Source organism: Genypterus blacodes, unplaced genomic scaffold (assembly GCF_046128005.1).
Source record: "Genypterus blacodes isolate CSIRO-AG114 ecotype Tasmania unplaced genomic scaffold, CSIRO-AGI_Gbla_v1 ptg000334l_1, whole genome shotgun sequence".
NCBI classification, from domain to species: Eukaryota; Metazoa; Chordata; class Actinopteri; order Ophidiiformes; family Ophidiidae; genus Genypterus; species Genypterus blacodes.
The window spans coordinates 1-18694 of NW_027467119.1; the positions used below are offsets into that span (position 1 = coordinate 1).

Genomic DNA, 18694 nt, shown 5'->3' on the forward strand with positions numbered 1-18694 from the left:
ACAGAGTGTGACCCCAGCCAGCAATGTGAGTAAACCTCAGGCTTTCTTCTTCTTCTTCTTCTCCTTCTTCTTCTTCCTCTACGTTTCAAAGAGGAGTTTGGCTCTTAGGACATAAACAGAAGCTGATTAGAGATCTAGAAGTACAACCGTTGTCTTGTCACTTGGCTCACTTTAGGCTCAGTAGATTCTTTATCTGCGTCAGGGTGCGGGAGACAGGCGGTAAGTGGAAGGAGAGTTGGATTGAGTCGGGCCCCCCGGGGATCCCTGGTGAACACGGTGCACTTCAAAGGCTCAAGCCCAGCCTCGTGTGTGACGCCGTACATTTTGATTTGGACCGGTTTGAGGAGACAAAGTGGAACAAACGAGCGTCAGGGCCGGGCCCTTAAAGTCTCACCAGCAGACCGACTACAGGATCAGATGAACCCTTACATGCTGGGATCACAGCCCTGAGCTACACACTGATTATGGAAAATGGTGGCTTCATTTTCTGAGTAGGTGATCAATGCACAATCAATGAAAGTAAACATCATCCAAGGCCACAGTATGAGCAGTATGAAAGGGTTAATATGGGAGAAACCACCGATCACACAAGCACAGGAACGACGTCCGCTTACTAAATCTCTCGAGCTGAACTTTGACCTTGATTGGTGAACAATCCACTGATCAATACTTCAGGCTATTGATCTCATCCTGGTTTGGTCGGAATGAGTGGAATTCAAATAATGCTCACATACAGAGGCAGTGTGTGTGTGTGTGTGTGTGTGTGTGTGTGTGTGTGTGTGTGTGTGTGTGTGTGTGTGTGTGTCCGCACAGCAGTGGATCTCTGTTAACAAGCCCCAACATGCTGCAGATTCTAATTAGATCGGATCCATGTAAGCTGCAGACGCAAACACACTGATTCCTGTACTTACTTAGTCCTTGTACACACACACACACACACACACACACACCACACACGGGGCGTCCATCACGCTCCTGCTGATATAGAGTTAACCTCTACATGATCAGAAGTAGCGTGTTTCTGCAGCTGCATGTGAGCCTCATTCATATTACAGCGTATTAATGTCTGGTCTCTCCGTCTCTCCTTCATCCCACTCACCTCCCCTTCCCGCTCCTCCATCGCATCTCATTTTTTGTTTCCTCTGTAGGACAGTAGCCTTGGCTTCCCCCTCTCCTCCTGTTCCTCCTCCTCCTCCTCCTCCTCTTCGTCCTCCTCCTCCTCCTCCTCTTCCTCCCCCCTTCTGTCTGAGCCAATCCGATCTCTGAATGCCTCTGTCGCTAAAGGAAGCCCAGCTGCGAGGGAGAAACCGCCGCGGCTCTGCTCTCCTTTCCTCCTCCCTTGTTTCGGAACTCTGGTGCTCCCGGGCTCCTCCACTTTGATCCCTCCTCCTCTTCTTCTTCTTCTTCCTCTTCTTCTTTGTCTTTGTGTTCTTTCTCCCTTTCTTTCCCCGTCTGGCTCTCACCCTCCTCGCTCTCTCTTCTTCTCCTGTAATGTTTTTGCTCTAATAAACTAATGACCCGAGGCGGAGGCAGCTGGTCATGGAGGCTTTAGAAGCTTTAGTCCAGAGGCCCAGTGTGTAGTTTTGTTGTTGGGATAAATAAAAACATGCAAAGTTAAACTCTTATGTAACCTGACGTCCAGACTGATGAAGGTCTTTAGTTTTCTACATTGAATGGTGAGGATAGATCATTTTTTTGCACTAACAAAATTAAACCTTGCTAAAAATGGACCAACGTGTAAAGTGTGTGTGTGTGTGTGTGTGTGTGTGTGTGTGTGTGTGTGTCGCTTAATCACCAATAACCTGGATTGCTGCTTGCTGACACATGGCTTGAGTTAGAATCATTGCTTTTTTAAGAGGAGATCCTCCTGTAACACCAGCATCAGCCGCTTCAGTAGAGGTCAGAGGTCAAACCCCAGCGCCTGCAGACGCTCTCACGCTCAAAGACTTGAACCTGCAGCGGGGGTCAGTGGGTCTCTGGGTCTCCCTCCGCTCGTCCGCTGAAGCTTTCCCGCCTTTTACTCATCACACCTATGCAATCATTAGGATCAGAGCGCTCTGGGGGTCAAAGGTTGATTCAGTGTCCGGTGACAGCATTGCTTGGTTTGATCGCGTACTGCAAAATACAACGTGCCTCACTCTTTGTCTGTGCATTAAATGTAAATAAAATAAAAATCACATAACTGATAATAAAGAGAGATTTTAACACTCAGGTGTGATTTGATTTATTTTGTGATGTGACACGTTGATGTCTGAAGTCTCTTGTGTGTTTGCCGCGCCTGTTGCGTTTGTTTTGCGTGTGTGTGTGTGACGCTGTAGGGTGCGCCGACCTGCAGACGCTGGACACCATGACGCCCCAGGAGAGGAAGAGGCAGGGCTACATCCACGAGCTCATCCAGACCGAGGAGACCTACGTGGAAGATCTAGAGCTGGTGCTGGGGGTAAACATGCACACACGCACACGCACACACACACACACACACACACACACGCACACACACACACACAAAGGCTTAACTTAATAACAACCTCCTGATAGGATTCATAAACTATCATGTCTCGGCAGTGCCCCCTACTGATAGAACCTGATTAAGTCCTCTCTCTCTCTCTCTCTCTCTCTCTCTCTCTCTCTCTCTCTCTCTCTCTCTCTCTCTCTCTCTCTCTCTCTCTCTCTCTCTCTCTCTCTCTCTCTCTCTCTCTCTCTCTCAGGTCTTCTACAAGCCCATGTCAGAGTCGGGTCGTCTGACTGAAGCTGAGATGGGGATGATCTTTGTTAACTGGAGGGAGTTGATCATGTGCAACACCAAACTACTCAAGTAAGCCACACACACACACACACACACACACACACACACACACACACACACACACACACACACACACAGGGTTCAACAGTCTTGATTGATGCATAGCACACAGGAGGGATTGGAGGCTCCTGACTGACCCCTACCTGCTAAGAGGAGGAACTGCACATAGTTAATATTCTCTTTTGAAGCCTCTTCTGCTGTGGTTGATCTTCCTCCTCCTCTTGGGTCTCCAGGTCCCTGCGTGTGCGTAAGAAGCTGGGTGGGGAGAACATGCCGGTCCAGCTGATCGGAGACCTGCTGGCCTCAGAGCTGGCACACATGCAGCCCTACATCCGCTTCTGCTCCTGCCAGCTCAACGCCGCCGCCCTGCTGCAGAGCAAAACACACAGCCTGCCCGACTTTAAAGACTTCCTAAAGGTACGGCGGCTGTTTCAGAGGAGGAGGAGGAGGAGGAGGAGGAGCAGTAACACAACACAGCACTTTAAATCTGTCTTTGTGTCTCTCCCTCTCTGTTTCTGAGCAGAAGATTGCCACAAACTACCGCTGTAAAGGAATGCCACTGTCCAGCTTCCTCCTCAAGCCCATGCAGAGGATCACACGCTACCCGCTGCTCATCAAGAACGTGTGTGGATCATCACAGTCACAGACAGGAGCAACATGAAGAACACCTCTCCCCTGCGCTGTGCTTTAACGTGTGTGTGTGTCCTCTCCTGGTTCAGATCCTGGAGCACACCCAGGAGGGCCACGCAGACCGCGGGCCGCTGAGGGAAGCCCTGGAGCGCGCCGAAGAGCTCTGCTCCCAGGTCAACGAGGGCGTCAGGGAGAAGGAGAACTCGGACCGGCTGGAGTGGATACAGAGCCACGTCCAGTGCGATGGAGCCATAGAGGTAAACAACATCAGATATGGACAGGATGTGCAGATCTGTTTCTGTCTTGGTGTCAATCGCCCGTCACCTTTGTCTTCCTCCAGCATTTAGTCTTCAACTCTCTGACTAACTGCCTCGGACCTCGCAAGCTGCTGCACAGCGGCCGGCTGCACAAAACCAAAAGCAGCAGGGAGCTGTGGTGTTTCCTCTTCAACGACTTCCTCCTCCTCACGCACGCCGCCAAATCCTTCTCCTCCTCAGGACCAGACAAGCTGTTCAGCCCCAAATCCAACATCCAGCTCAAGATGTATAAGACAGTGAGGCTCTTCAGCTTTCTAACGTCGTCTCCAGGCTCTGTTTGTGTGTGTGTGTGTTGTGTTCAGCCTGATTCATTCATGTCTCCATTTTCCCCTCCAGCCTCTGTTTCTAAATGAGGTTTTGGTAAAGATGCCACCTGACCCGTCGAGCGACGAGCCGGTGTTCCACGTCTCGCACATCGATCGCGTCTACACACTCAGGACAGAGACCCTGACTGAGAGGTAGGGCACACACACACACACACACACACACCTCATTACAGTTCATGCTGTGTGGACCTCTGACCCGTGTGTTGTGCTGGCAGGACGGCGTGGGTCCAGAAAATCAAAGCAGCATCTGAACATTTCATAGAGACGGAGAAGAAGAAGCGAGAGAAGGCGTATCAAGGTAAGATGAACCCTCTGACCTCTGACCTCTCTGTGTGTGTGTGTGTGTGTGAGAGTGAGAGAATGAGAGTCAGAGTCAGGGTGAAATCGTAATCGTAGTGTGTGTGTTTCATTTCTTGACATATCAATCCCGCCGCCCTAACCTTGACTCTGGTCCGCAGCACGTTCTCTGAAGACGAGCGGGATCGGCCGGCTGCTGGTGACGGTGATCGAAGCCCAGGAGCTCAAAGCCTGTAAACCCAACGGTGAGGCCCTGGGATCCACGCACACACACATAAACACTTATCCTCATAGGTTACTATGTGCTAAGTATCAAAGAGCATGGTGTCCCTGCAGGTAAGAGCAACCCGTACTGTGAGCTCACCATGGGCGCTCAGTGTTACACCTCCAGGGCCGTCAGCGACACCCTCAACCCAAAGTGGAACTTCAACTGCCAGTTCTTCATCAAGGACCTGTACCAGGACGTGCTGTGCATCACCGTGTCTGAGAAGGACCAGTTCTCTCCAGACGGTCAGTGAGATGAGACGGTCCACCTCACACACACACACACACACACGTGCTCACACCTTCATGTTCTTCCTTTTTCCCTGACATTTGTGGTCTTTCCAGTTGAAATGAAGGAAAGGCGCACACACACACACTCCCTGTCCGCCTGCTGTTCTGATGTCTGCTGCCAACACTTTCACCGCCAAAGTGCATGTTTTTATTAGAAGAGCTAATGTTTGTCCTCCACATTTAATTCTCCCAGCAGTAAATCACTCAGCCAAGGAGCTCTTTCTGTTTTTATGCATAAATAAAGCAAAGTGTTCTTCAGTGCGTCTGTCTGTCTCTATTAAACCGTCTGTCCTCTCTGAACAAGCTGGAAACAAACTATAACAACCCTTTGTTTCGTCCTCTTCAGACTTTTTGGGTCGCACTGAGGTTCCCGTGGCGACGATAAAGAAAGAGATGGAGAGCAAAGGAGCTGCGAACCGCCGCTTGCTGCTGTACGAAGTCCCGACCGGAGAAGTCTGGGTGAAGCTCGACCTGCAGCTTTACGAGGCGGCCAAATGAGACAAATGAAGTCGGTGAGGGAGACACACTGTCTGTCTGAAGCTGACCATAACATACACACACACACAGACACACCTATTGTGCCTATTTAAATACTGTGCAAGCGATTCCATGACACAACAGCTTGGATTCTGCCGTCGTTGCCATTCAAGCTTGCCAAAAACGTCACACACACACACACACACACACACACACACACACACACACACACACACACACACACACACACACACACACACACACACACACACACACACACACACACACACACACACACACACACACACACACTAAGGAAACCTCCTCTGATGTAGTAATTTATTCTAGAAAACTGACCTCAAAATGCCACAAAAAGCCAGAAACAATGTGAAGATACTTGCCAATACATAGAAATATGATTACAAACACGTGCAAAACTCTCAATGTGGTTAAATATCCATCAATATGTTTCTGTCAGAATGTCTACATGTTATTTTTAAACATCATTACAGTTTACAAAGTGTGTTCATGCTTCATATGAATACAATCTTCCCATAGCTACTGGATAGTGATTGTTACTCCCTGTAAACCTTCTTTGTTATGATCCCAAACTTGCTGTTTGGTGATGACGTCATGTTCTGGAGGACCAGCAGCTGATCTGATGGCAGCACCCGTCGACTACAGTGCTCCCTGTGATGTGGTACGGAATGGTGTCAATCCTGAAGGAAAGACAATGTATAGAATGTAAACATCCATCAGGGACACACAGCCATTCATCACTAAAGCCACTGATGATTAGAATGATTCCAGTGATTCCTTAAATTCCCATGATATTTGTCTCTGTGTACCTGCCGGGCTCCCTTAGCTCAGTCCCTCCTCCCGCCCGAGCCTTTCTGGATGCTGAGGCCTGTAGGGGAGCGTTGGCCCGATCTAAAGGAGAGAGAGGATTCCATAGGGTTATTATTATTATTATTATTATTATTATTCATATTATTATGTAAGGGGGGGGCTGAGCAGGTCGCGACCTGAGATGCAATCAGAAGCAAAAATGCAAGAAATGTTGAATGAATGTGTGTTTGCAAATAGTTTTGCTCTCAATAAATTAATATTTCACCAAACATTCAATGCCTGAGCTGCATGTGGTTTCCTTTCCTTCTGGAACAATCACAGAACTGTTTGCTTTTTATTACAAACTAGTATTTGATCTAAAAACATGGTTATTTTTCCCTATTTGTTTTTATTGAAGCAAACATTTGACATAGATGGTTGTAGTACTATTATTATTATTATTATTGTTGATGAGCTGAAACAGCAGGAAGCCACGGCGGCTGGAGGTTGTGAGAACACGACACATTTGTGGTGAGGCAGAGGCTAGGATGGCGTCAGTGATGTTGATGCCATGGGGGTAAATACAGTTCTTACAGGATGATGTCAAAGAGTAATGTAGGCTAGTACAGATGGCATCATAGGCTGAGGTGAAGAGAAGAGAAAAACAGAAAAAACAACAAAGAAAGAGCAGAAATCCCACCTAAAGACCCGACCCCTCAGTCACACACCCCCACATCCATACCACCCCGCCCTGACACGCCTGGGATGTCAAATAAAATGAAAAATAAAAAAAAACTATTGGGTGTTCAGGTTCTTCAGTCATTGGTCATTGATCTTAGAACATTTTAGATATCACTAACTCCCTTAAATGATACAATAATACCACCTAAGGTTCTTATTACAGAGGAAGTATCCAGGTACCTGTTTGACAAAGTGCTGCTCTCTTTTCCTTCACTCCTCCCTGCTGCTGACAGAACACTGGCTCTGCTCCCTCAGATGTATTGATCTGAGGGAAGAGCATGTAGAAGGTAGGAACATTCAGAAAAAAGTGATCAATGTTATATTCAGTCCAGTATATTCATATTAAGAAGTCTGACCTGGCGGCGGTTTGGCTTTCTGATGTTGAGCAGAAAGGGATCGTACTCCTTTGGATCGTACGTCTCTAGAAACACGAAACCCTGACGGTGAAAGAGAATGGTGAAGAGTAAGTTGTGAGTTTCTGTGCTGTACAGAATCAAAAAGCATGACGGTGCAGTGAGAGGAGTTCACTGGATGATCCCGTGTAGAAGCACCTTGCTGTTGCATTGATGGAGGTAGCGGCTGTATAAGCTCTGGCGCATCCAGGCCTCAGCACTGCGGTTGCACATCTGCTCGTTCACTCTCTTCTGCACGGCCGTCCACACGCGGCCAGTCCATAGTTTGTGCAGCAGCTCCTTCTTCCTCAGCTCTGCCTCATCCCACTGGCTGAGATAACGCTCCACGTCCTCAATTCACAGGGATTCATTGTGAAATCAAGTCTGTGACACATTACACAACTCTAAATGTAAACATCTAACATCTCACAACTCACCGTCACGAAATCCTTCCCTGTGTTCAGCAGAGGATGGACGATCTGTGTCACCTCTTCTTCAGCTTCTTTCTTTCCCTAAATAACAATAGAAGGAGTAAGAAAGTTGACCTGTGTCTCTAAATGTGTGTGTGCTCATGTATGTGCAGTACCTGTGGTTGTCTGACGGAGGTCCAAGAGAGAAGGTGCTGCTGGTGGCCCTGCAGCGGCCCTGAGCTGGAGCCTCCGTCCCTGTTCCCTCCTCCGGTGCTCCTAGCCTTCACAGTCAGCTGGGACAGACGCTCTGTATTCTCTGACGTAGCGTCCCTCGTGTCAGCCATGGCTTCCTGAAACATACGGGCGTGACAACAATGCGGCAAAGGCGTAAACATTTAGAATTCGAATTCCGCCAAAGTATGTAGAAAGAGCGAAACCTGTTTACCTGCACTCCGCTGCTTCACTCCCTCTCGTCTGTGGACTTTCCGTCACCGTCGCCATGACAGCGACGCGTTTAAAGACGCACGGTGCGTTCACTGACACTCACCAGTGTTTGATAAAGTTCCTGTTTGTGTTTTGCTTAACCCGGTTTAGCTCAACAGAGGCAGCATAATGTCTAATTGTCTTAATCAGGTAATGGAATATAACGGAATGGATACACACGATACATATGGATCAATAGTAATAGACAGTTGTAAAATACAAAGTAATTGTATTTGTCGGGCGCAGCTGTCACTGTAATGTTGTTGAAGTCTTGATGCGCCTACTGACACCTGAAGCGCTCACAAACCTGCCCAGAGTGCTGCTAGGAACTTCTGTATCCAACAACTGAAAGGAAGAGCAGATCTTAGGTTCCTACAGCTTTCGTCCTCTTCGTTCCCGGGTCCAGGAATGGCAGACGACTCCGTCAACTTCTGGGTGACCCTGGCAGGGGTCATCCTGTTTGTCTGGAGTGTCATTTCATGTTACGGTGAGGACACATATATATATATATATCTATAAAGTGAACCATGTAATATAAGCTGTGATTTCTCAAACATATAAAGAATAACATCCAAATATTAAATCTTATGCATTTATACACTTTATTATTTGAATAATATTTGAATGACACACACACCTTTTCAGGGTCACTTAAACATGAACGGTGAAGTTTCGTTTTCCTGATAACGCATTGATTGATTTGCACATTAATGGGAGCGTCGCGTCAGGAAACCAGGGCCTGAGTCTATGAATCCAAAATCATTCTACTAGATGACCTTGAAAAAGTTACTTGGTTACTTATACTACATGACAATTCAGAAGTCATCTTAAATAAGATTGTATTAAAACGTGTTGAATATTTACTAACACAATATATTGGATCAAACTTAATGGCTGCTGTTCTGCTCCAGCATAGTGTTAATTAACTGGACACATTCTATCAGATGTCAGAATGGAACCTTGAATCATCCCTCAGCTGACCTCATTACCCTCTTTATCTACAGAAAAGGCTAAGGCTGGACTGCGGCGGCTTTTCCATGACATCGACAAAACCTTTTGTTACCTGTGCTCGGCTCTGCTCTGCTTGTGCAAGTTTGTGAAATGGGTAGCCTGCGGATCCCAGCCATTTCAGCCTCTCAGCTCTAAAGAACATGTCTAGCACATCTCCATGAGAGGCTTCCTGCACTTCCTGGAAAGCCTGTGTTCTGTTTGTCAAGTAGTGTTCTACCTGATAGGTGCAGCTCTCAGTGTGGCTACTGCTCTGTACCACCTGCTGCAAGGAGGCTTTTATCTGCTGCACGTCATCATGTGCAAAGTTCAACTCTCCTATGATGGCAAGAAGAGATGGAACAAAGAGCAGCTCCATCCCCTAGTGTAGAAACACTTTTTTAAGTTTTGGCAAAACCCCATGCTTTTTTTTTTTCTTATGCTTTTCAAGACAACCATGTAGGCTGCTTAAGAAACAAACTGTCCAAATGTTTGATACCGGGCACATGTCAATATTTGACATTTGATTATTTGACTGATTGGTTTGCAACACAACAGTAAGCAGAAAAAGAACAAACTTAAAAAAATATCTGTGGGAAAGAATATGATGCGTTTTGTTTGTTGTTGAAAATAAACGTCACCAACAAGTTTACTGACAAAACAAGACATCTGTAACAGCATTTGATGTTTGTGGGTCTTTAATAGTACATTAAAGTGATTGATCTTTAACTTTTCTTGTTTTAAAAATCAAAACACTCATTTTCCATGGCCTCTCCAGTCCAGCAGGTGGCAGTCTGTACATCTAATGTACACATCTAACAACTCACCTTCACAAAACCCTTCCCTGTGTCCAGCAGAGGATGGACAATCTGTGTCACCTCTTGGTTTTCAGCTTCTTTCTTTCCCTAAATAACAATAGATGCAGTAAGAAAGTTGACCTGTGTCTCTAAATGTGTGTGTGCTCATGTATGTGCAGTACCTGTGGTTGTCTGACGGAGGTCCAAGAGAGAAGGTGCTGCTGGTGGCCCTGCAGCGGCTCTGAGCTGGAGCCTCCGTCCCTGTTCCCTCCTCCGGTGCTCCTAGCCTTCACACTCGACGCTCTGTATTCTCGGGCGTGACTGCAGACGAGAGTAAATGTGTGCTGTGGAACGTGATTCTATCTGTGACTTCTCTCATTGAGTGGGCAGTGAAGTATTAGTAATTGTAGTCGTTGAGTTAGCGTTAGGCTCAGAACTTATCAATCATCCGGAGACAGCACCCAGGAGTGACGCTAAACCACTTCAGTAAACTGCGCAGCAAAGGCGTAAACATTAAGAATTCGAACTCCGCCAAAGTTTGTAGAAAGAGTGAAACCTGTTTACCTGCACTCCGCTGCTTCACTCCCTCTCGTCTCGAGTGTGGACGTTTTCCGTCAACGTCGCCATGACAGCGACGCGTTCAAAGACGCACGGTGCGTTCACTGACACTCACCAGTGTTTGATAAAGTTCCTGCTTGTGTTTGGCTTAACCCGGTTTAGCTCAACAAAGGCAGCATAATGTCTAATTATCTTAATCAGGTAATGGAAAATAATGAATGGATACACACGATACATATGGATCAATAGTAATAGACAGTTGTAAAATACAAAGTAATTGTATTTGCCTGGGCACAGTGGTCGGTGAAGAAGTTTCGATGCGCCTACTGACACCTGAAGCGCTCACACACCTGTCCAGACCGCAGATCTTAGGAATGCCACAGCTTGCATCCTCTTCGTTCCCGGGTCCAGGAATGGCAGACCGCTTGTACATCTGGCTGTGGATGGCAGCGGCCTTCCTGTTTATGCTTCTCTGTTGCTTTGACGGTGAGGACACATAGGATATATTAGTACAGTGAAGCATGAAATATCAGCTGTGATTTCTTGAAAATATAAAGAATAACATCTAAATATTGAATCTTGTGCTTTTATACACTTAAACATTCGAATAATATTTGAATAGTATAAACCTTTTCAGGGTCACTTAAACGTGAACGGTTTGAGTTCATGTTTCAGTTTCGTTTTGCTGAAAACGCATTGATCCGTTTGCACATTAAAGGGAGCGTCGTGTCAGGAAACCAGGGCCTGAGTCTGAATACAAAATCATTCTACCAGATGAACTTTAAAAAGTTAATTGGTTACTTACATTTAATGAGAATTCAGAAGTCATCTTAAATAAGATTGTATTTAAAAGTTGTTGAATATTTACTAACACAATAATGTGGATCAAACTTAATGGCTGCTGTTCTGCTCCAGCATAGTGTTAATTACTGGACACATTCTATCAGATGTCAGAATGGAACCTTGAATCATCCCTCAGCTGACCTCATTACCCTCTTTATCTACAGAAAACGCTCTGGTTGAACTGCGAGAGTTTCTCCGTGCCCTCCTCAAAGCTGGTTGTCACCTGTGCTCGGCTCTGCTCTCAGCGCTCGGGGCAGTAAGCCACTTCTTCAAGTGTATCGGATGCTTAGCCGACGGGCTGCCGTTACATCCTCACAGCCTTATCGCCCAAGTCTTACTCATCCTCATGAGAGTGTTCCTGCACTTCCTGGAAAGCCTGTGTTCTGTTTGTCAAGTAATGTTCTACCTGATAGGTGCAGCTCTCAGTGTGGCAACTGCTTTGTGAACCCTGCTGCAAGCAAGCTTTTACCTGCTGCACGTCATCATGCGCAAAATCCAAGCCCAACTCTCCCATGATGGTAAGGAGAGATGGGACGAAGAGCAGCTCCATTCTCTGACGTAGCGTCCCTCGTATCAGCCATGGCTTCCTGAAACATACGGGCGTGACTGCAGACGAGAGTAAATGTGTGCTGTGGAACGTGATTCTATCTGTGACTTCTCTCATTGAGTGGGCAGTGAAGTATTAGTAATTGTAGTCGTTGTTATCGTTAGGCTCAGAACTTATCAATCATCCGGAGACAGCACCCAGGAGTGACGCTAAACCACTTCAGTAAACTGCGCAGCAAAGGCGTAAACATTAAGATTTTGAACTCCGCCAAAGTTTGTTTAAAGAGTGAAACATGTTTACCTGCACTCCGCTGCTTCACTCCCTCTCGTCTCGAGTGTGGACGTTTTCCGTCACAGTCGCCGTGACAGCGACGTGTTTAAAGACGCACGGTGCGTTCACTGACACTCACCAGTGTTTGATAAAGTTCCTGCTTGTGTTTGGCTTAACCCGGTTTATCTCAACAAAGGCAGCATAATGTCTTATTACCTTAATCGGGTAATGGAAAATAATGAATGGATACACACGATAAATATGGATCAATAGTTGTATAGTTATAAAATACAAAGTGATTGTCTTTGTCGGGGCGCAGCTGTAACGGTGATGTTGTCGGTGAAGAAGTCTTGATGCGCCTACTGACACCTGAAGCGCTCAGACGCCTCTCAAGACCGCTGCTGCTAGGAACTTCTGCATTCAACTACTGAAAGGAAGAGCAGATCTTAAGGATTCCACAGCTTGCATCCTCTTCGTTCCCGGGTCCAGGAATGGCAGACGGCTCCCTGTACATCTGGCTGTTGGTGGCACTGATCATCGTGTTTATGCTTCTCTGTTGCTTTTACGGTGAGGACACGTAGGAGATAATAGTAAAGTGAAGCATGGAATATAAGCTTTGATTTCTTAAAAATATAAAGAATAACATCTTAATATTGAATCTTGTGCTATAATACACTTTAACATTCGAATAATATTTGAATAGTATAAACTTTTCAGGGTCGATAAAAGATGAACGGTTTGAGTTCATGTTTGAGTTTCAGTTTCGTTTCCCTGATAACGCATTGATTGATTTGCACATTAAAGGAAGCGTCGCGTCAGGAAATCAAGGCCTGAGTTTATGAATACAAAATCATTCTACCAGATGACCTTTAAAAAGTTCCTTGGTTACTTATACTACATGACAATTCAGAAGTCATCTTAAATAAGATTGTATTAAAACGTGTTGAATATTTACTAACACAATAAATTGGATCAAACTTAATGGCTGCTGTTCTGCTCCAGCATAGTGTTAATTAACTGGACACATTCTATCAGATGTCAGAATGGAACCTTGAATCATCCCTCAGCTGACCTCATTACCCTCTTTATCTACAGAAAACGCTAAGGCTGAACTGCGGCGGGATTTCCATGACATCGACAAAACCTTTTGTCACCTTTGCTCGACTGTTAGTCACCTGTGCTTGACTGTTTGTCACCTGTGCTCGGCTCTGCTCCGCTTGTGCAAGTGTGTGACACTGGTAGCCTGCAGACGAAAGCCGTTTCATCCTTGCAGCTCTGACGAACAAGTCTAGCACATCTCCATGAGAGGCTTTTATCTGCTGCACATCATCATGCGCAAAATTCCAAGTTCAACTCTCCCATGATGGCGAGGAGAGATCGAACAAAGAGCGGCGCCATTCCGAAGTGGCGGAACACTTTTTTAGGCTTTGGCAAAACCCCATGCTTTTTTTTCTTATGCTTTTCAAGACAACCATGTAGGCTGCTTAAGAAACACAAATGTCCAAATGTTTGATACCAGGCACACGACATTATTTGACATTATTTGATTATTTGACTGATTGGTCTGAAACACAACAGAAAGCAGAAAAAGAACAACATTAAAAAAATATGTGAGAAAGAATATGTTGCGTTTTGTTTGTTGTTGAAAATAAACGTCACCAACAAGTTTACTGAAAACACAAGACATCTTAACAGCATTTGATGTTTGGGGATCTTTAATGGTACATTAAAGTGATAATCTTTTTGATAAACTTTCTTGTTTTAAGAATCAAAACACTCATTTTCCATGGCCTCTCCATCCAGCAGGTGGCAGTATGTACCTTTAATGTACACATCTAACATCTCACAACTCACCTTCACAAAACCCTTCCCTGTGTCCAGCAGAGGATGGACAATCTGTGTCACCTCTTGGTTTCCAGCTTCTATCTTTCCCTAAATAACAATAGATGCAGTAAGAAAGTTGACCTGTGTCTCTAAATGTGTGTGTGCTCATGTATGTGCAGTACCTGTGGTTGTCTGACGGAGGTCCAAGAGAGAAGGTGCTGCTGGTGGCCCTGCAGCGGCCCTGAGCTGGAGCCTCCGTCCCTGTTCCCTCCTCCGGTGCTCCTAGCCTTCACACTCAGCTGGGACAGACGCTCTGTATTCTCTGACGTAGCGTCCCTCGTATCAGCCATGGCTTCCTGAAACATACGGGCGTGACTGCAGACGAGAGTAAATGTGTGCTGTGGAACGTGATTCTATCTATGACTTCTCTCATAGCATTGCTGTGCAACCAAGAAACTTGAGTGGGCAGTGAAGTATTAGTAATTGTAGTCGTTGTGATCGTTAGGCTCAGAACTTATCAATCATCCGGAGACAGCACCCAGGAGTGACGCTAAACCACTTCAGTAAACTGCGCAGCAAAGGCGTAAACATTAAGATTTTGAACTCCGCCAAAGTTTGTTTAAAGAGTGAAACCTGTTTACCTGCACTCCGCTGCTTCACTCCCTCTCGTCTCGAGTGTGGACGTTTTCCGTCAACGTCGCCGTGACAGCGACGTGTTTAAAGACGCACGGTGCGTTCACTGACACTCACCAGTGTTTGATAAAGTCTCTGCTTGTGTTTTGCTTAACCCGGTTTATCTCAACAAAGGCAGCATAATGTCTAATTGTCTTAATCAGGTAATGGAACATAATGGAATGGATACACACGATAAATATGGATCAATAGTTGTATAGTTATAAAATACAAAGTGATTGTCTTTGTCGGGGCGCAGCTGTAACGGTGATGTTGTCGGTGAAGAAGTCTTGATGCGCCTACTGACACCTGAAGCGCTCAGACACCTTTCAAGACCGCTGCTGCTAGGAACTTCCGCATTCATCTACTGAAAGGAAGAGCAGATCTTAAGGATTCCACAGCTTGCATCCTCTTCGTTCCCGGGTCCAGGAATGGCAGACGACTCCCTGTACCTCTTGCTGTTGGTGGTACCGGCCATCGTGTTAATACTTTTCTGTTGCTTTTACGGTGAGGACACGTAGGAGATAATAGTAAAGTGAAGCATGGAATATAAGCTTTGATTTCTTAAAAATATAAAGAATAACATCTTAATATTGAATCGTGTGCTATTATACACTTTAACATTCGAATAATATTTTAATAGTATAAACTTTTCAGGGTCGATAAAAGATGAACGGTTTGAGTTCATGTTTCAGTTTCAGTTTCGTTTCCCTGATAACGCATTGATTGATTTGCACATTAAAGGAAGCGTCGCGTCAGGAAATCAAGGCCTGAGTTTATGAATACAAAATCATTCTACCAGATGAACTTGAAAAAGTTCCTTGGTTACTTACATTTAATGACAATTCAGAAGTCATCTTAAATAAGATTGTATTAAAACGTGTTGAATATTTACTAACACAATAAATTGGATCAAACTTAATGGCTGCTGTTCTGCTCCAGCATAGTGTTAATTAACTGGACACATTCTATCAGATGTCAGAATGGAACCTTGAATCATCCCTCAGCTGACCTCATTACCCTCTTTATCTACAGAAAAGGCTAAGGCTGGACTGTGGCGGCTTTTCCATGACATCGACAAAACCTTTTGTTACCTGTGCTCGAATCTGCTCCGCTTGTGCAAGTGTGTGAAATGGGTAGCCTGCGGATCCCAGCCATTTCAGCCTCTCAGCTCTGAAGAACAAGTCTAGCACATCTCCATGAGAGGCTTCCTGCACTTCCTGGAAAGCCTGTGTTCTGTTTGTCAAGTAGTGTTCTACCTGATAGGTGCAGCTCTCAGTGTGGCTACTGCTCTGTACCACCTGCTGCAAGGAGGCTTTTATCTGCTGCACGTCATCATGTGCAAAGTTCAACTCTCCTATGATGGCAAGAAGAGATGGAACAAAGAGCAGCTCCATCCCCTAGTGTAGAAACACTTTTTTAAGTTTTGGCAAAACCCCATGCTTTTTTTTTTTTCTTATGCTTTTCAAGACAACCATGTAGGCTGCTTAAGAAACAAACTGTCCAAATGTTTGATACCAGGCACATGTCAATATTTGACATTTGATTATTTGACTGATTGGTTTGCAACACAACAGTAAGCAGAAAAAGAACAAACTTAAAAAAATATCTGTGGGAAAGAATATGATGCGTTTTGTTTGTTGTTGAAAATAAACGTCACCAACAAGTTTACTGACAAAACAAGACATCTGTAACAGCATTTGATGTTTGTGGGTCTTTAATAGTACATTAAAGTGATTGATCTTTAACTTTTCTTGTTTTAAAAATCAAAACACTCATTTTCCATGGCCTCTCCAGTCCAGCAGGTGGCAGTCTGTACATCTAATGTACACATCTAACAACTCACCTTCACAAAACCCTTCCCTGTGTCCAGCAGAGGATGGACAATCTGTGTCACCTCTTGGTTTTCAGCTTCTTTCTTTCCCTAAATAACAATAGATGCAGTAAGAAAGTTGACCTGTGTCTCTAAATGTGTGTGTGCTCATGTATGTGCAGTACCTGTGGTTGTCTGACGGAGGTCCAAGAGAGAAGGTGCTGCTGGTGGCCCTGCAGCGGCTCTGAGCTGGAGCCTCCGTCCCTGTTCCCTCCTCCGGTGCTCCTAGCCTTCACACTCGACGCTCTGTATTCTCGGGCGTGACTGCAGACGAGAGTAAATGTGTGCTGTGGAACGTGATTCTATCTGTGACTTCTCTCATTGAGTGGGCAGTGAAGTATTAGTAATTGTAGTCGTTGAGTTAGCGTTAGGCTCAGAACTTATCAATCATCCGGAGACAGCACCCAGGAGTGACACTAAACCACTTCAGTAAACTGCGCAGCAAAGGCGTAAACATTAAGAATTCGAACTCCGCCAAAGTTTGTAGAAAGAGTGAAACCTGTTTACCTGCACTCCGCTGCTTCACTCCCTCTCGTCTCGAGTGTGGACGTTTTCCGTCAACGTCGCCATGACAGCGACGCGTTCAAAGACGCACGGTGCGTTCACTGACACTCACCAGTGTTTGATAAAGTTCCTGCTTGTGTTTGGCTTAACCCGGTTTAGCTCAACAAAGGCAGCATAATGTCTAATTATCTTAATCAGGTAATGGAAAATAATGAATGGATACACACGATACATATGGATCAATAGTAATAGACAGTTGTAAAATACAAAGTAATTGTATTTGCCTGGGCACAGTGGTCGGTGAAGAAGTTTCGATGCGCCTACTGACACCTGAAGCGCTCACACACCTGTCCAGACCGCAGATCTTAGGAATGCCACAGCTTGCATCCTCTTCGTTCCCGGGTCCAGGAATGGCAGACCGCTTGTACATCTGGCTGTGGATGGCAGCGGCCTTCCTGTTTATGCTTCTCTGTTGCTTTGACGGTGAGGACACATAGGAGATATTAGTACAGTGAAGCATGAAATATCAGCTGTGATTTCTTGAAAATATAAAGAATAACATCTAAATATTGAATCTTGTGCTTTTATACACTTAAACATTCGAATAATATTTGAATAGTATAAACCTTTTCAGGGTCACTTAAACATGAACGGTTTGAGTTCATGTTTCAGTTTCGTTTTGCTGAAAACGCATTGATCCGTTTGCACATTAAAGGGAGCGTCGTGTCAGGAAACCAGGGCCTGAGTCTGAATACAAAAATCATTCTACCAGATGAACTTTAAAAAGTTAATTGGTTACTTACATTTAATGAGAATTCAGAAGTCATCTTAAATAAGATTGTATTTAAAAGTTGTTGAATATTTACTAACACAATAATGTGGATCAAACTTAATGGCTGCTGTTCTGCTCCAGCATAGTGTTAATTAACTGGACACATTCTATCAGATGTCAGAATGGAACCTTGAATCATCCCTCAGCTGACCTCATTACCCTCTTTATCTACAGAAAACGCTCTGGTTGAACTGCGAGAGTTTCTCCGTGCCCTCCTCAAAGCTGGTTGTCACCTGTGCTCGGCTCTGCTCTCAGCGCTCGGGGCAGTAAGCCACTTCTTCAAGTGTATCGGATGCTTAGCCGACGGGCTGCCGTTACATCCTCACAGCCTTATCGCCCAAGTCTTACTCATCCTCATGAGAGTGTTCCTGCACTTCCTGGAAAGCCTGTGTTCTGTTTGTCAAGTAGTGTTCTACCTGATAGGTGCAGCTCTCAGTGTGGCAACTGCTTTGTGCCACCTGCTGCAAGCAAGCTTTTACCTGCTGCACGTCATCATGCGCAAAACCCAAGCTCAACTCTCCCATGATGGCAAGGAGAGATGGAATGAAGAGCAGCTCCATTCCCAAGTGGCGGAACATTTTTTTAGGTTTTGGCAAAACCCCATACTTTTTTATTTCTTATGCTTTTCAAGACAACCATGTAGGCTGCTTAAGAAACGAACTGTCCAAATGTTTGATACCAGGCACACGACATTATTTGATTATTTGACTGATTGGTCTGAAACA

General features: G+C 45.3%; 2 protein-coding genes and 4 long non-coding RNA genes across 10 annotated transcripts; 4 read left to right on the forward strand and 2 right to left on the reverse strand.

Annotated features, from left to right (window-relative positions):
• The first annotated feature begins 6 nt into the window (after positions 1–6).
• Positions 7–5576, forward strand: LOC142988534 (intersectin-2-like). Its single transcript, XM_076137743.1, has 12 exons — positions 7–25; positions 2319–2440; positions 2709–2815; positions 3040–3223; positions 3330–3428; positions 3526–3693; positions 3777–3989; positions 4090–4211; positions 4295–4377; positions 4538–4621; positions 4713–4886; positions 5278–5576. The coding sequence occupies exons 2-12, from the start codon at positions 2348–2350 to the stop codon at positions 5427–5429; spliced, it is 1479 nt and encodes a 492-aa protein (XP_075993858.1). The 5' UTR covers positions 7–25; positions 2319–2347; the 3' UTR covers positions 5430–5576.
• A 358-nt stretch (positions 5577–5934) lies between these two features.
• Positions 5935–12382, reverse strand: fam228a (family with sequence similarity 228 member A). 4 transcript variants are annotated; one of them, XM_076137745.1, is made up of 10 exons: positions 12295–12382; positions 11917–12034; positions 10955–11082; positions 10229–10367; positions 7807–7881; positions 7529–7720; positions 7334–7414; positions 7158–7242; positions 6257–6338; positions 5935–6127 (listed from the first exon to the last, which is right to left on the reverse strand). In XM_076137745.1, the coding sequence occupies exons 2-10, from the start codon at positions 11995–11997 to the stop codon at positions 6040–6042; spliced, it is 951 nt and encodes a 316-aa protein (XP_075993860.1). In that variant the 5' UTR covers positions 11998–12034; positions 12295–12382; the 3' UTR covers positions 5935–6039. The 4 variants fall into 4 exon arrangements, with proteins under 4 accessions (XP_075993860.1, XP_075993859.1, XP_075993862.1 ...); XM_076137744.1 differs by having other exon boundaries at positions 11917–12375; XM_076137747.1 differs by lacking the exons at positions 10229–10367; positions 10955–11082; positions 11917–12034; positions 12295–12382 and adding exons at positions 7956–8129; positions 8225–8365.
• Positions 8495–9561, forward strand: LOC142988542 (uncharacterized). The gene is made up of 2 exons (XR_012960604.1): positions 8495–8749; positions 9267–9561. It is a non-coding gene; the product is annotated as an uncharacterized LOC142988542 (long non-coding RNA).
• Positions 12383–12635: 253 nt separating the features above from the next.
• On the forward strand, positions 12636–13882 carry LOC142988539 (uncharacterized). Its single transcript, XR_012960600.1, has 2 exons — positions 12636–12831; positions 13360–13882. It is a non-coding gene; the product is annotated as an uncharacterized LOC142988539 (long non-coding RNA).
• A 137-nt stretch (positions 13883–14019) lies between these two features.
• Positions 14020–17602, reverse strand: LOC142988537 (uncharacterized). Of its 2 annotated transcripts, XR_012960598.1 has the most exons (6): positions 17485–17602; positions 16759–16897; positions 15794–16684; positions 14730–15259; positions 14271–14444; positions 14020–14196 (listed from the first exon to the last, which is right to left on the reverse strand). It is a non-coding gene; the product is annotated as an uncharacterized LOC142988537 (long non-coding RNA). The 2 variants fall into 2 exon arrangements; XR_012960597.1 differs by lacking the exon at positions 17485–17602 and having other exon boundaries at positions 16759–17045.
• Positions 17496–18625, forward strand: LOC142988538 (uncharacterized). Its single transcript, XR_012960599.1, has 2 exons — positions 17496–17620; positions 18144–18625. It is a non-coding gene; the product is annotated as an uncharacterized LOC142988538 (long non-coding RNA).
• Positions 18626–18694: the final 69 nt, after the last annotated feature.